Source organism: Ornithorhynchus anatinus, chromosome X1 (genome assembly GCF_004115215.2).
Source record: "Ornithorhynchus anatinus isolate Pmale09 chromosome X1, mOrnAna1.pri.v4, whole genome shotgun sequence".
Classification (NCBI taxonomy): Eukaryota; Metazoa; Chordata; class Mammalia; order Monotremata; family Ornithorhynchidae; genus Ornithorhynchus; species Ornithorhynchus anatinus.
The window spans coordinates 53,165,044-53,179,578 of record NC_041749.1 but is presented as its reverse complement, the minus strand read 5'-3'; the positions used below and the strand labels follow the sequence as shown (position 1 = coordinate 53,179,578).

At 46.4% G+C, this 14,535-nt stretch overlaps 1 protein-coding gene across 2 annotated transcripts in view; it reads left to right on the top strand.

Moving 5' to 3' along the window:
• The first annotated feature begins 9,782 nt into the window (after nucleotides 1-9,782).
• The window catches only part of LOC100085268 (RING1 and YY1 binding protein), a 103,452-nt gene continuing 98,699 nt past the window's right edge, over nucleotides 9,783-14,535 (top strand). Inside the window, exons 1-2 of one of the 2 annotated variants that reach the window (XM_001508006.5) lie at nucleotides 9,783-9,999; nucleotides 10,791-10,916. In XM_001508006.5, the coding sequence (XP_001508056.1) occupies nucleotides 9,968-9,999; nucleotides 10,791-10,916 (158 nt within the window). In that variant the 5' untranslated portion in view covers nucleotides 9,783-9,967. Of the gene's footprint in view, nucleotides 10,000-10,790; nucleotides 10,917-14,535 lie in introns of those variants that run through there. The other variant, XM_029051298.1, reaches the window with a different exon arrangement.

Sequence of the window (14,535 nt, the reverse complement as noted above, 5' to 3'; positions counted from 1 at the left end):
GAGTTTGGCGGGGAGGGGGTGCTGAGGGGGGAAATTGCAGAGCTACTGTTCCAAATCCCCAGAGGAAGAGTGTCAGCTAGCAGAGAGCCTAGGCAACTGCTCCTTCTGCTCTACTACAGTAAGGTTGGAAACTGATGTCTGTCAGTCTTTGAAGTTTGCATTTAAAATTATTTTTGCTTTGGATAAAATAATCTTAATAATTATATGGTAAAAACCCAAATAATTCAGATTTTGAAAGCTTTATTCCCATGCTCAATTTTATCTGGGAATAATTCTCTTAAAATACAAAGTTGATTGGAGGCCCCATTTTTAACATCTAATTTGTAAGATGTCAGGCTTAACTGGGCTTTAAATAAAACTGACAAGGGGGTGCTTGGAAAGATGGGGCAGATTTATTGAGGAATAAACATTTCATCTTTTAGAGACTCTTAATTTCTCTAATGATTTGTGTCTAAATTAGATCTTTTAACACTGGAAGCTTTTAAAAAAGATGGCCAAGAGATGGACAAAAGTCATCATTACCATGGAGAGGATTCTTAAGAGGGAAATGAAGAACACCAGTCAAAGTATTGTGGGTGAATAGAATATTCTCATTTAAACAGCACTCTATGGATACACTACCAGAGTGACTGCAGATGGAAGTGGGGCGTTCTGGGAGAGATGTGTCTATGGCGTCACTATGGGTCGGACACGACTCGGCAGCATAAGTCAACAACAGTGCTAAAGACATTCCAAGAAAGCTAGCTCTGCAGAGAGGGAAATGAAAGTGCTCTTGCCTCACTGTTACATCCAAAGGATAAAGACATACTAGAATATTGAACCATACTCTCCCAGTGCCTTAATGTTGCTTTTTGTTCCAGACTGACCAGGTCAACTTGGAAATTGTGAGGAATATTTGTTGTCCTGGGATGTGTAGGACAGGCTCAGCCTGAGCTGAGCCCCAAGACCACAGATATGTGCCGGTCAAAATCCCCTGCCAGTCTAATGGGAAGCAGTGTGGGCTAGTGGAAAGAGGGCGGGCCTGGGAGTCAGAGGACCTGGTTCTAATCCTCACTCCTTCCCTGATCTGCTGTGTGACCTTGGACAAGTCACTTAACTTCTCTGTGCCTCAGTTCCCTCATTTGAAAATGGAGAGCCTCATGTGGGATAGGAACTGGGTCCAACCTGATTATCTTGTATCCACATCGGTGCTGGATACATAGTAAGTGCTTATAAGTATTCATTCAATAGTATTTATTGAGCGCTTACTATGTGCAGAGCACTGTACTAAGCGCTTGGAAGTATCATTATTATTAATCAGGGTCTGGCCTCCTTTGGGCGGAGGCTAGGCTGGGCATTTACATAGTGGCCCAAATGTGTGGCTATCCCCATGGGCTGCTCAAACTTGTATTACGGATGAGTTACAGGAGCTTCTGTGCAGCTATGACTTGAGTGGGCCATCTCACTTTCTGGGGGCCCCTGTCATGCTATATCTCCTAAGGATCGTTAAAATCCACCACTGCACATGCATCTTACATTCCGACCTTTTTCAGAAGTTGCTTAATTTCCCCGTGCCTCAGTTATCTCATCTCTAAAATGGGCATGAAGAGTGTGAGCCCTATAAAGGACAGGGACTGTCTCTATCCCAGAGCTTAGCATGGTGCCTGGCACATAGGAAGCGCTTAACAAATCTCATAAAAAAATAAAATTCAAACCTGGACAAGTATCACTCAAGTTCTGCACTCCTTTGGAATTTTTCAATGCTGTTTTCAGAATGTATCTGGTGGTCCGCTTTATTTCATGGAAGGAGAAACTGTGACCTATCATAAGCCATCTTTTGGATTAAATGAATCAGTTCTCCCCGCTAACTAAGTCAATCCCCGTTAGCAAGTAAAGTGCTCAGGGAAGCAGGATAATGATTTCACAGCCTTAGGGAACCATTCTTACTGTAGGAGTGCAATAAATCAGGCAGTGCAGTATCAGTAGCCATATCAATTGTAGTTATTGACTACTGACTGTGTGCAGAGCACTGTACTAGGCACTCGGGGAACATAGAAAAGAAGTAAAAGATGCAATCCCAGCCCTCAGGGAGCTTATTACTTATCGAGGCAGTCGAGAGACATAAAAATGATGCATATATCATAGATGAGTAGAAAAAGCAGTTATAAATAATAGGCACACATACATAAACAATTGGCAAATAAACCCTGGCCATGCCAGATCATGGGATGTCCCAGGAAAATGAGAGAGAGAGAGAGAGAGCAGGAGAGAGAGAGTGAGATAAAGAGAGAGAAAGGAAGGAAGGAAGGATGGGGTGCATAGGGTGCCCTCATTAGCTTAAGACCTCCACAACTTTGCATTTAAAGAGACTCCATGAGCAGAGGCAGATGGGCAGGAGGAATAGAAAGCTGGGATTGGGGCAGCAATGTGGGGATGGCAGTCGGAATGTTGGAAAGGGTATCCACAGCCAAGTGGTGGTTGAGTGTGCTGGAAAGGATGGTATGCACCAACTGGTGCCCAATCCACCTAGCTACCTCTCCTCCCCAAACGCCTAACTTCATGCCAGTAAGCGACTTTGATATAGGGGAAGAGAGAGCCAGCTGAGAAAGACTCCTTCCTCCTCCTTTTCCCTCCCCAGCCAAGAACCCCCCTTCTATTTCAGGTGCTCCCTCCCTCCACCCAGGCCCCTTGGCTCCCTGCTTCTTCCCCCCGACCCCCTTGACACACACTCTCACACATACGCCCCATCATCACAGAGCACCACATGTTGGAAGCCTCATTCCCTTTTTATTTTTTTTCATGGCATTTATTAAGTGCTTATTAAGTGCTGGGATAGATACAAGCTAACCAGATTGGACACGGTCCATGGCCCACAGTCTTAATCCCCATTTTACAGATGGGAAACTGAGGGAGGCACAGAAAAGTGAAGTGACTTGCCCCAGGTCCCTCAGCAGACAAGTGGCAGAGCCAGGATGAGAACCCAGATCCTTTCATTCATTCAATAGTATTTATTGAGCGCTTACTATGTGCAGAGCACTGTACTAAGCGCTTGGGATGAACAAATCGGCAACAGATAGAGACAGACCCGACTCCCAGGTCTGTGCTCTACCCATTAGGCCACACTGCTTCTCATTCCCTGTAGTGGGGGGTAGGGAGGACCTGGAGTCTCCCGGTTCGTGATTTCCAAGTTCTGCTGAGGCATCTTGACGTGCCAACCGGCCATCTCCTCACCGCAGAGCACCCCTCAAGGAAAGCCCATCTTTACAATGCCATTTATTGGGTGCTTACTGCATGCAGAGCACTGTACTAAGCACTTGGGAGAGTACAATACAACAGAGTTAGTAGATAGGCGTTCCCTGTCCAAGAGGAGCTTACAGCCAGAGGGGGAGACTGGAGGTTTGTAAGGAAGGATTGTTGCCTGGAGTAATGAGGAGCCAGAGGACTTCTCCTTCCAAGTTCTGTTTAGCTATTTTTAGTATAACGTTGATATCGTGGCTTGTTGCCTTCACTACTTAATATTGCTTGTCCTTCACCGTTGTCATTCTTTGTACCTTCCCCCGCCCCCCCCCCCACCCCCCGCCCCCCGACTTAGATTGGGAGTCCTATGAGGGGCAGTGACCTTGTCTTATTTAATTAGGTTCCATTCACCTCAGTACTTGGCACAGTGCTTAGTACATAGCAACATAGTACATAAAGAGCATAACGGAATGGAAACACATACAGAGGTGGAGTTTCATACAAAGCCAGAGGCACGTGCACCTACTCACATTTCTAGCATTGTCTATGGAATCAGAGATGTACGACATGAAACGAATGAGACATTTGATGTATGAAAAACATTTAGTTATACTCAAAATGATCTCACTATTTTTAAGCACGTAATCATGAGGAAGCAAAATCAGGGCACGGTTACCTTTCAGCTCTTTAGCCAATCAATCAGTGGTATTTATCGAGCACCCACTGTGTCCAGAGCACTGTACTAAGCACTTGGGAGAGTACGATACAACAGAATTGGCAGACACGCTCCCTGCCCACAACAAGCTTATGGTCCAGAGGATATCTATTTTAATTTTGTTAAGCGAGAAAGATATTCCAGGAGATGAAATAAAACCAAGCAGAAATGTCCGGTCTGCATCTAGGTGGCCTAGGTTTATCTTCCACATTAAATTGTAAGCTCCTTGAGGGCAGGAAACAGATGTCTTGCTCCTGCATACTCTCCCAAGCACTTAGTATGGTGCTTTGCACACAGTGGGTGCTCGATAAATACCACTGATTGATCAATTGATTGTCCATGTCCTTATTCCTATTTCTGCCCCTTTCTTTGTCATTTTTCCTGGCAGTGCTGCTTCTCCTGCAGCAGGCTATGCAGCTGCTCTCTGTACTGGGACTCTTTCTCCAAGGGTCAGCTCTTGGCTGTTTTCCCCCCACTTCTCCTGATGGCTTCAAGGGCTCAGATTCCAGCCTGCCTTCCTTCCCAGATCCTTCCTCTTCTCTCTTTCTCACCCAGTCACAGCCTGTGAGCACTCAGAGGTGGCCCAAATGGAGAAAACGTCAACTACACACACACACACACACACACACACACACACACACACACACACACGTGATGCTTTGAAAGATAATTTTGCTGTAGAGAAATCAAAGCTGTATAATTTACTATGACTCAGCATCTTCTATAATAAATGACTTTGTGTTACCTTTTAATTTATAGTTATAGTTAATGCTAAGAGATAAATCTCTATAAAACAAAGCAAAACAACAAAAAAATGTGCTGGTATTTTGAAATGAGACTTGGTCAAAATCTTGGCAAATAGACCTGAATTTTTAACCTTTTCATCTTGATGCAGTCTTTAGTTTTTCTATTTCCCCACTGATAGCGCTTTCTCCTATTATCCTCTAAAACCACTTCATGTTAGGAGGGCCTGTTAGAGTGGAATTGGAATTGGGGCAGCTATCCACTTATCCGCTCTTTCATCCTCTCACTTGTTTGTTAATCACCTTTGTCAGTTAATCACTAGGTTTAAAGTCCTGCCCCTAGGATATACAGATTATTCATTCTTTGTATGAATAGTGCTTTAAAATTTTAAGTAGGGCAGTTTAATTCGGTATTTACATTTTTCCCCAAATCACCTCCTTTTTGACTTGTTCCCTCCCAGTTCTCGCTTCCTTTATATAAAAACACACGTGTGTTTCTGGGTGTCACTGACGAAGGCTGTTGTAGGATATGATTCCTGCTGCGTATAAATTTTCTCTTTCCTTCGCTCCTAGTATTGTCCATATATTTTTCCTGACTTGGATCTTCCTTATCTCTGGTTTATGCTCTATTCACTGCATATAGATGAGTGGACTCAATGAACTTTCTACACAGGACACACTTAATGACAAGTAAAATTCATGAAATCTATCTCAAACAATTGTAATATTCATTGAGCACCGGCACTCGACAGCATGACAAAATGAGACTGCGTGCAGAGCTCTGCACTAGCAGGGGAGATGGACACCCAAAATAGCTTACAGGTGAGAAGAGAAGAGAAAAGGGAATATGCATATGAGTTAATGCTTAAGTACTAGGCTATATATGATATGTATATGTGACGCAAGCACACCACTGCTTAGGTGACACAGAAGTGCCCAAATAGCAGCCGGAAGAATATAGCCAGGGGAGACAGTGCACTGAGGAAGGGCGTCTGGAGAAATGTGATTTCAGAAGGGCTTTGAAGATGGGGAGAGCTGGGGTCTGACAGATCTGACGGGGTTCCAGGAAGAGGGAAGGGGGTGGAAAAGGGGTTCTCAGTGGGAGAGAGGGAGCCCCTCTAAGACCGTGAGCTCCCTGTGGGCAGGGAATGTGCCTACCTACTTTATTGTACTGTACCCTCCCAGGCACTGAGTATAGTGCTCTGCACATAATAAGTGCTCAATAAATACGATTAACTCACAGTAAGTAGATTAGCTTGAGAGGAGCATAGCGTGTGAGCTGGGATGTAGAAGGTGATGGGAGTGGATAAATAGGAAGGAGAGATCTGATTGGGTGTCAAGTCAACAGTTAGCAGTTTTGGTTGCTGCAGAGAGGAGTGGGTAAACATGGAAAGTTTCTGAGGAGTTGGAAGGCATGTGCAGAAAAATGATTTGGGCAGCGGAGTGAGGTATGGAAGTAGAGAAGCAGCATGGTGTAGTGGATAGAGCACGGGCCAGGGAGCCAGAAAGTCATGGGTTTTAATCCCAGCTCTGCCACATGTCTGCTGCGTGACCTTGGGCAAGTCACGTCACTTCTCTGTGCCTCAGTTACCATCTGCAAAATGGGTATTGAAACTGTGAACCCCCCACGGGATAGGGACTTTGTCCAACCTCATTTGCTGGTATCCACCCCAGCACTTAGTACACTGCTTGGGACATAGTAAGCAGTGATTATTATTACTACAGGGGGGAGAAGACTGGAGGCGGGGAGACCAGCGAGGAGGCTGATGCAGTATTCAAGCCAAACTTTAAAATGCTTGCTAAAACAGTCCTAATGGTACCTGACTCGACTGCAGTGATAGATTTATTGCTAGTAAAATGCCACCAAACCAAAATAATTCTAACATTCCATACTTACAATTTTTCTCTAAGTTCAAGTCATTTAACTAGCATAAAAGTGCCCCCAATTTTTGTATTTGTAATTAGAGTGGCCAGTCATCTGGTTTATAGAGTCCAGTCCAGTTTTCAGCTGGTCTCTTCCCAGTTTGGGGCTGAAATGGCCCTGGAAGCCTTTAAGTCATTTAACTAGCATAAAAGTGCCCCCAATTTTTGTATTTGTAATTAGAGTGGCCAGTCATCTGGTTTATAGAGTCCAGTCCAGTTTTCAGCTGGTCTCTTCCCAGTTTGGGGCTGAAATGGCCCTGGAAGCCTTTTGTTTTGAGGGTCCAGTCTCTCTCCCTCCCCTCCACAGGTCCTACCAGGTGGGAAGAGGTGATCAGGGCCTGCGCACAGATCTCATGGCTGATTTCAACAAGAAGTGCCTAAAAGTTCTCAGCTGAAAAGGCAGCCACCAATGCCAGTTGCTGATGTAACTAAAGTGCATTTGGTTACATTCCTAGGCTTAGCACTTACCACATTCATGACAACCGCAAAGAGTTTTTACTAGTTAGAAAATGGACCGAGTCAGCAGAACTGGCAGAGCAAGGGATAGGGAAATTTGTTAGTAATACATTTTGTCACAATTCAGAATGGAGGCCTGAAAAAATGATAAATTGGGGTTGTGCAAATGGGGTTGTTTTGATATTGAATTATATCTAGGAGCACCAAATGTTCATTTTGAACATGGGGGAAAACTTGGGGGTAGAGCTTTGACGGGGAGGAGCTTTGAGGGGACTGAGGAGGAAGATGTGGAGGGGTAAGGAAGAAAAGAGGGAGGAAGTGGAAGAGGAAGGAAGAGAAGGGAAGGAGAGAGAAAGAAGGTAAAGAAGAAGAAACAAAAGTTTCCAGAGGAGAAAGCCACTGCCTTCTGCACCATCTCCCCTCTGGTCTGCACTGGGCACAGGACACGAATGGCTTCCCTTACCCCTGCCCCAGAGTCATCCACCCACTTGCCTCACTCCCAATTTATTGACCTCCCCCTTCCCCCTCAATGCAACCACAGAAGCTCCATTGCATAGGAGCCGTGATGCAGCTGTGGCTCCAGACTTCTGACCCCTTTACATGCCCATCCCCCTCTAGTGTCTTGACAACCCCCAACCCACCCTTGCATTGCAAAAAACTTCTCCAGCCTGGGCTGTTGAGACCCCTTCCCAACTCCCTCTCAGGCTGTGGAGACGCCAGTCTGAATTTGTACTGTCAGAATCCAAGCCTGTGCACTCGCTGTAAAGATTTCAGCCCACTCAGAACCCCTTTTCACACCTTGGAGTTCCCACCACTCCCCAACCAACACACACTGCCATTCACACTGCAGAGACCCCTATCCCTATACGTGCTGCAAAACCTCCAGCCACCCCCCCGAGGTCATACAGCAGGCAAGTGACGGGGCCGGGATTAGAACTCAGATCCTCTAACTCCCAAGCCCATGCTCTTTCCACTAAGCCACCCTGCTTCCTCCCTCTGAGAGGAACTTTAACAGGAAAGGGGAAGGGGAACATGGGACAGGAGAAGAGGGGGAAAAGGGGATCAGAGGGAAAAGGGAATGAGGGAATGGGGGAGAGGCGAAGAAAGAGAAGGTAAGAATGGAAGAAAGGGATTCATTCATTCATTCAATCGAATTTATTGAGAGCTTACTGTGTGCTAAGTGCTTTGAAAGTACAATTCAGCTATAAAGAGAGACAATCCCTGCCCACAAAAAGCTCAAAGTCTAGAAGGGGGGAGAAAACAGGGATCAATAGCATCAATATAAATAAATGGAATTAAAGATATAGATACATCAAAACAAGTGAACAGGCATTAATATAAATAAATAGAATTATAGATATGTACATATATACACAAGTGCTGTGGGGCAGGGAGGGGATAAAGGGAGGAAGGGAGAAAAGGAGACAGAAAGAGGGAAACAGGGAGAGAAAGAGAGGGATGGAGAGGAGAAAAGATGGGAGAACTGGACAAGAAAAAAGAAGGCATTCACCCTCTGCTAGTAATATTAATAATGGTGGTATTTAAGAGCTTACTGTGTGCCAGACACAATAGATATGAGCAAATCAGGTTGGACAGGATGTCCCTGTCCCACACGGGGTTCACAGTCTAAATCCTCATTTTACAGATGAGGTAACTGAGGCTCAGAGAAGTGAAGTGACTTGCCCAGGTCACACGGCAGACAAGTGGCAGAGTCGGGATTAGAACGCAGATCCTTCTGACTCCCAGACCCGTGCTCTATCCACTGGGCCATGCTAATGCCCTGTGCTGCCACGCCATCTTCACTATCTTCTGGCACTATTGCGGCCCGTCAGTGCTATGCCATCTAGGACGGGCCAGCTCATGTAGTGGCTGAGAATCGGGGCTGTGGCCTTGATAGTGACCTTGCAGGGTTGCCACATCCGCTTCAGAGGCTGCACTCCCACGTTCCTCATGGACAACTGTCTGGGCAGATTGAGGGTGAGGCCCGCAACCCCCTTACCCACCCCAGGCTCTGAGCCCAGTGGGTGGGGCGGGCAAAAGGACCTCTCTAGGTTGGGCATCTGGGCCCGAGAGCTATAGCCGGCTGGAGAGTGACACACACTTGCACGCACACGTGCAGCCACATGCTCTCTCTGTGTGTCCCTCTCGCTCCGTGTCTCTGTCTGTCTCTTCCAGATCCTCTACTCCAGGCAGCCCTCCCTCACCTCCCCACCGTGCACGCACACGCCCGGCCACGTGCTCTCTCCATCTGTCCATGTAATTCATTCAGTGGTATTTATTGAGCGCCGATGTGCGGAGCACTGTACTAAGCACTTGGGAGAGTACTACATGACGACACATTCCTGTTCATGAGGCGCTCACAGTCCTTTACCCCAGGCAGCCCTCCTTGACTCTTGTGTCCCAAGCGCTTAGTACGGCGCCCTGCACACGGTAAGCGCTCAATAAATCCGATCGATTGACTGGCCGACCTCCCACCGTGTCCAGAACCGCGCTCCCACGTCCACACACATACACACACACGCCCGCCACATGCTCTTTCCGTCTCTCTCTGTCTCTCTCTGTCTCTCCATCTCTCTGGCTGTCTCTCTTCCAGATCTATCTCAGGAGCGTCTCCTCCCCCCGGTCGAAGTGGCTCCAGCCGTGATTGGCTAGACCGCCGAGTGACGTAACCGCTGGCCCCGCCCCCGCTCAGTCACTCGGCGGAGTCGGCGCTGGCGGGGACTAGTCTCGTCCGGAGACTGGCGGCGGCAGTAGCCGGAGCTCAAGTTGCGACGGCGGTGGCAGCAGCGGCAAAAAACAGCAGCAGCTGCGGCGACGGCGACGCTCTCCAACACCCCAGAGAACGATTGAGCCCGTCTCCTCGTTCCTCTTCGCGACCCCTGTTTTTCTAAGGGGGGGGGCGGGGATCAAATCGATGACCATGGGCGACAAGAAGAGCCCTACCAGGTACCTGCTCCTCTCCGCCTGATTGGGGCGGGGGGGTACGGACGGACGGAAAAGGGGGGAGCCCTAGGCCCCTTGCAGCCGAGGGCATTGGGGGAGGCGCCGTTAAGATGGAGATCCGGGGTAGGCGGTGGCAGCGGGAGGGGGTGAGGGTGGTTGGGGCGGGGGGGGGGGAGGGGGGAAGGCGGTGTCTCCCTGTCGGTGCCAGGGGCTCAATGTTAACGCTGCAGCTATGGCGGCTCCTCCTTACCCTCCTCCTCCTCCTCACCCTCCTCCTCCTTGTCTTCACCCTTCTCTTCCTCCTCCTCCACTTCTTCCAGACAAAGGGAGATTTAACCAGGTAGGGAGGGAGAGAGCAGGGGAGGGGTGCGGAAGACGCCTTGCTACTCCTCTTCTGCCCCCTCCAGGACCCCACTTCTATTCTAGGCGCTCCCTCTCCACCCCTCTAATCCCAAACCCCTAGGGCTCTCCCCCACCCCGCTCACACATACACATCCACTCTCGCCCACTCACACACACGCGTGGCCCCTTCCAGCGCTTCTCCTCGGGAATGCTGCTGTTGGGAGAGGATCGATTGTTTAAAACTGATCGAGAGGAGATGTCCCCTTCCTTCCCGTCGGGTTGCGTTGGTCCTCAGGGGCGGGCAAGGAGTAAGTTTCAGTCGTTTATCCCGTGAAAGACGATTCCTCACGAGTGTGTGTTGTTTCTCTTACGTCCCCTCCCCCCACCCCCTTCCAACCCCATCGCCCCTCCCCCCACCCCCTTTATACCCTCCTCCCCACTCTTTTTTCAAGGCCAAAAAGACAAGCGAAACCTGCCGCAGATGAAGGCTTTTGGGATTGTAGTGTCTGCACCTTTAGGAACAGCGCCGAAGCCTTTAAATGCAGCATCTGCGATGTGAGGAAAGGCACCTCCACCAGGTACCTCTAGATCTACCCTTTGTTAAATCTCTTCCTGGGGACAACAGGAGTATAAACCCAGGCGTCCCCCCCGCCCCCCCCCCGCCCCCGACTTGCTGATGACAATTTTTTTTTCTGTGTAGTGCTTCAAATTTGGGGGGTGGGGGTGACAGTGGTGTTTTTGTGTGTATCTGCATTGTGTGAAAACCCTTGTGCACACCAAGCGACTTAGGGGAGGGCATTTTTCCAGCTTTTCCTCCTCTCATTTCACCTCTTGAAAAAGACGATCGTGGCCCGGGCTGTTAGCTTCGATTGACTTTATTGGTGTTAGTTTTAAAGGAGGCAGCGATTTTCTTTTTTCCGAGTGAATTGTGGGGGATTTTGCATTTTGCCATTTTGAAAAGGGCTTGATCTGTCGGAATCCTAGATTTTATTTGGAGGTGAATTTTTAAAGAGAAGATGCCCCAGGAACCGTGTGTTTGGTGTCTTATCCCCGTCTTGATCTGCAAGAAACTGGTTATCATTTTGTTGCACTTGAAATGCGTCAGCTCGATCCAGAATTGAATGGATTTCAGAAAGGCTGAGCTGTCAGTTCTTTCTGATTAACTTATGCCAGAGCATCGATGGAAGTTCTTTCGAGATGTCCAACTGATAAGAAGTAGATAAATAGTGCTCATATTAAATCGTCGCATTTAAGCGTGTCACTCGACGAGGGGAAAAAGAATGTCGAAGTGTTGGAATTGAGTCTTGTTTTGACTCGAGGCTTAATTGGAAAAAAACCCCAAAAAACCCCAAAACAAAACACTTCGGAACATGCAAGTGCTTTCTTCGGAATTACCTTTTGGTCACCGTTTTTCTTTGGTCCTGTGATACGTTTTTGAGTTCGAATTCACACCGTTCTTGGTGTCATTTGATACACCAAGAACGTGTTTGGTGCGTGTTCTGGATCGGTACTCGGAGTTGATTGCCAAGAGTTTATTGCTCTTTCAGGTACACGCTTTGGGGCCGATGATGAATATCTGACATAACTGTTGGAACTGCGTGTAATATCCCAGTATTCCACTAGGTAGCCTGAAGATTTTCATTATGAGAAACCCAAAAGCAAGTCCCTTTATTTTTGGAAGAGTTTGTCGTCTTAGCACTTTGAGCTTGACAGATGTAAAACTGGGTAAATTTCAAGCTTCTGGATGTTAATGGCTTGTTGGTTTAAAACAGTTCTCTTATCAGTAAATTCTTCACACGTGAGTAACTTCAATTTAAGAATTGATTTTGTTTTCACTAGCATTGTTTATGAAGGCTGAATTCATTTTCCCTCTGCATAATTCTAGGTGGCCTTTGTTATTTTAACACTCCTTGTTTTTCGCTGAATATGGGTGCATTGTCATCTGTGCAAAATGGAGTTCTATCAGATAGCAAAAAGTTTTGCACCTTTTGTCATTGAAAGTAGTAGGGATTGGATATTGTTGGTGAGTAATGGTTTTTTTTTTTTTTTTTTTTGCATTTAGAATCCCTCAGAGGCCAAACCTCTTTATTGTGGTTTTGCTTTGTTACGGTAGATGATGTGCAAGTCAGTGGCTGGGAAACTCTTAAAGAACTTTTTCTTCACAAAGTACTAGTACAGAGGAACTTCACCTTTCGCTTAGGGTTGATTGATTGCTGGGAATAATTAGTATCTCATAATGAAACGTTTTGTGAGTTTTGATGCTTTTTCAAAATAAGAAACATGACAAAATCTAATTTTGTTTGAAGTAAGATATACCCGCAAGTTACCAGAATTTTACTTACCAAAAAATTAAGCATCCAGTTTCATTTGTAATATGTTTAAGTAGAAAGCATAACGTGACATACTTTCTTTAGGAGCTCACTTGGAGGTGCAGGTAGCTGTGTACTTTTTAGGCTGCAGTACTAGAGAAGATTTTTACTCGAGATTTCTCGTTGTGGGCAGGGGATGTGCCTGTTGCTGTGTTGTACTCTCCCAAGCGCTTAGTATGGTGCTCTGCACACAGTAAGCACTCAATAAATAAGACCAAATGAAAAGTGAGCGCACAGATTTTAACAGCTCAGATTAAATGAGCAAATTCCTACGTGTTTCAGCCATTGCAAAGTCGACTTCAGATCTATTTCCAAGCATGCAGTTCTTACAACATTAGGATGACGAGCTGTTCTGAAAAGTGCTATTGGTTCACTTTGTGTTTGCAGCCGTACCATTTGATCACCGTGTCTCTGTGGATTCACTTTGAGAAGTTATAGTTGGTACTTTGATGGCAGAGAACATTTTGGCCTCATCTGATTACAGATTAGTTCATCCCAGAAGTCCTATGGCTATGAAGGGACTATGTGACATCCTTGCTTTCAGGCACTCATTCCAATCTAGTAGTTTTTCTTTAATTTCTTCTCTGTGGTGTCACGGTCCTATCTACTGGCAGTCAGCTCTCCTAGAGTTAGTGGGATTATGGTCTTGATGAACCTCACGTGAAGGAAAGCTCAGGTAGTGGTCACCATGCATGCGCCCAGTCATTTCTTCAGATGCGTCACTTAGTGGCAAGATCACGGGCTTGGGAGGCAGAGGTCATGGGTTCTAATCCCTCTCTGCCACTACTCTGCTACTTCTCTGCTGTGTGACTTTGGGCAAGTCATTTAACTTCTCTGTGCCTCAGTTACCTCATCTGTAAAATGGGGATTAAGACTGTCAGCCCCACGCGGGACAACCTGATTACCTTGATTCTACCCCGGTGCTTAGAACAGTGCTTGGCATATAGTAAGCACTTAACAAATACCATCATCATTATTATTATTATTATCCAGGTAGACCCATGTTGTCAGAAGACCTTCCCCTGTTTCCCAAGAGTGGTCTATCCAAAACGTGTGGTGAAAAACTTGTTCTGGGAGAACCGCCTACTCTCTTCTTGCCCCCTTGTATGCCTCATTTTTCTGTTCCTTACAGAGTGTAACTCCCATGAAACTTACCACTGTAGCATCTCTTTTGATATAGTTGGCGTCAGATTTTTACACAGGTTTTTCAAAAACATCGTGCAGCATATTAGGAGGTCTAGGGAATGTTCAGAATTTACAGTTAAAACTCCCCGGGGATTGCCTTTTTCTGTCATTTGAGAGAAATAGCCTACCTATGAATTTGGGCGTTTATTCTGACACCTTGACGTTAGCATTTCTGTTCATTAAAACTTAGTAGAGGGGGCTTAAATAGTTTTCAAATGTTACCAAATTGGTATTTGCCCATATTCTTTTAAATGTGGATGGGTTCTCATGAAAAGAGTTGAAATCCGTTCCTTAACTTGCTTTGGAAAATAATATCAATAAGTAACGGCCCCTCTGTTGCTTCATTAGTATGTCATCTAGGCATGTTAAATTGATTTCAGTGAAATTGGTTTGGCTAATCCCTCCAGTGTGCCCTGTGGCTTTATCCAATTTGCCGACTCCCAAACTATTGACCAATATAAACCTGGTTGAAGCATATTCACTGCCCATCATACTAAGCCTCCCCGTTAAAACTGCTGTCTCTGATACTTGAAGCTAGGGAGCACAGAGGTGTCACAGAAAACCACTAAAATATTGTACCCTGGGCTCTCCCTGAAATGAAACTGAGTATATTTAACCTCACACTTTTCAGTTTGGGTGTTAA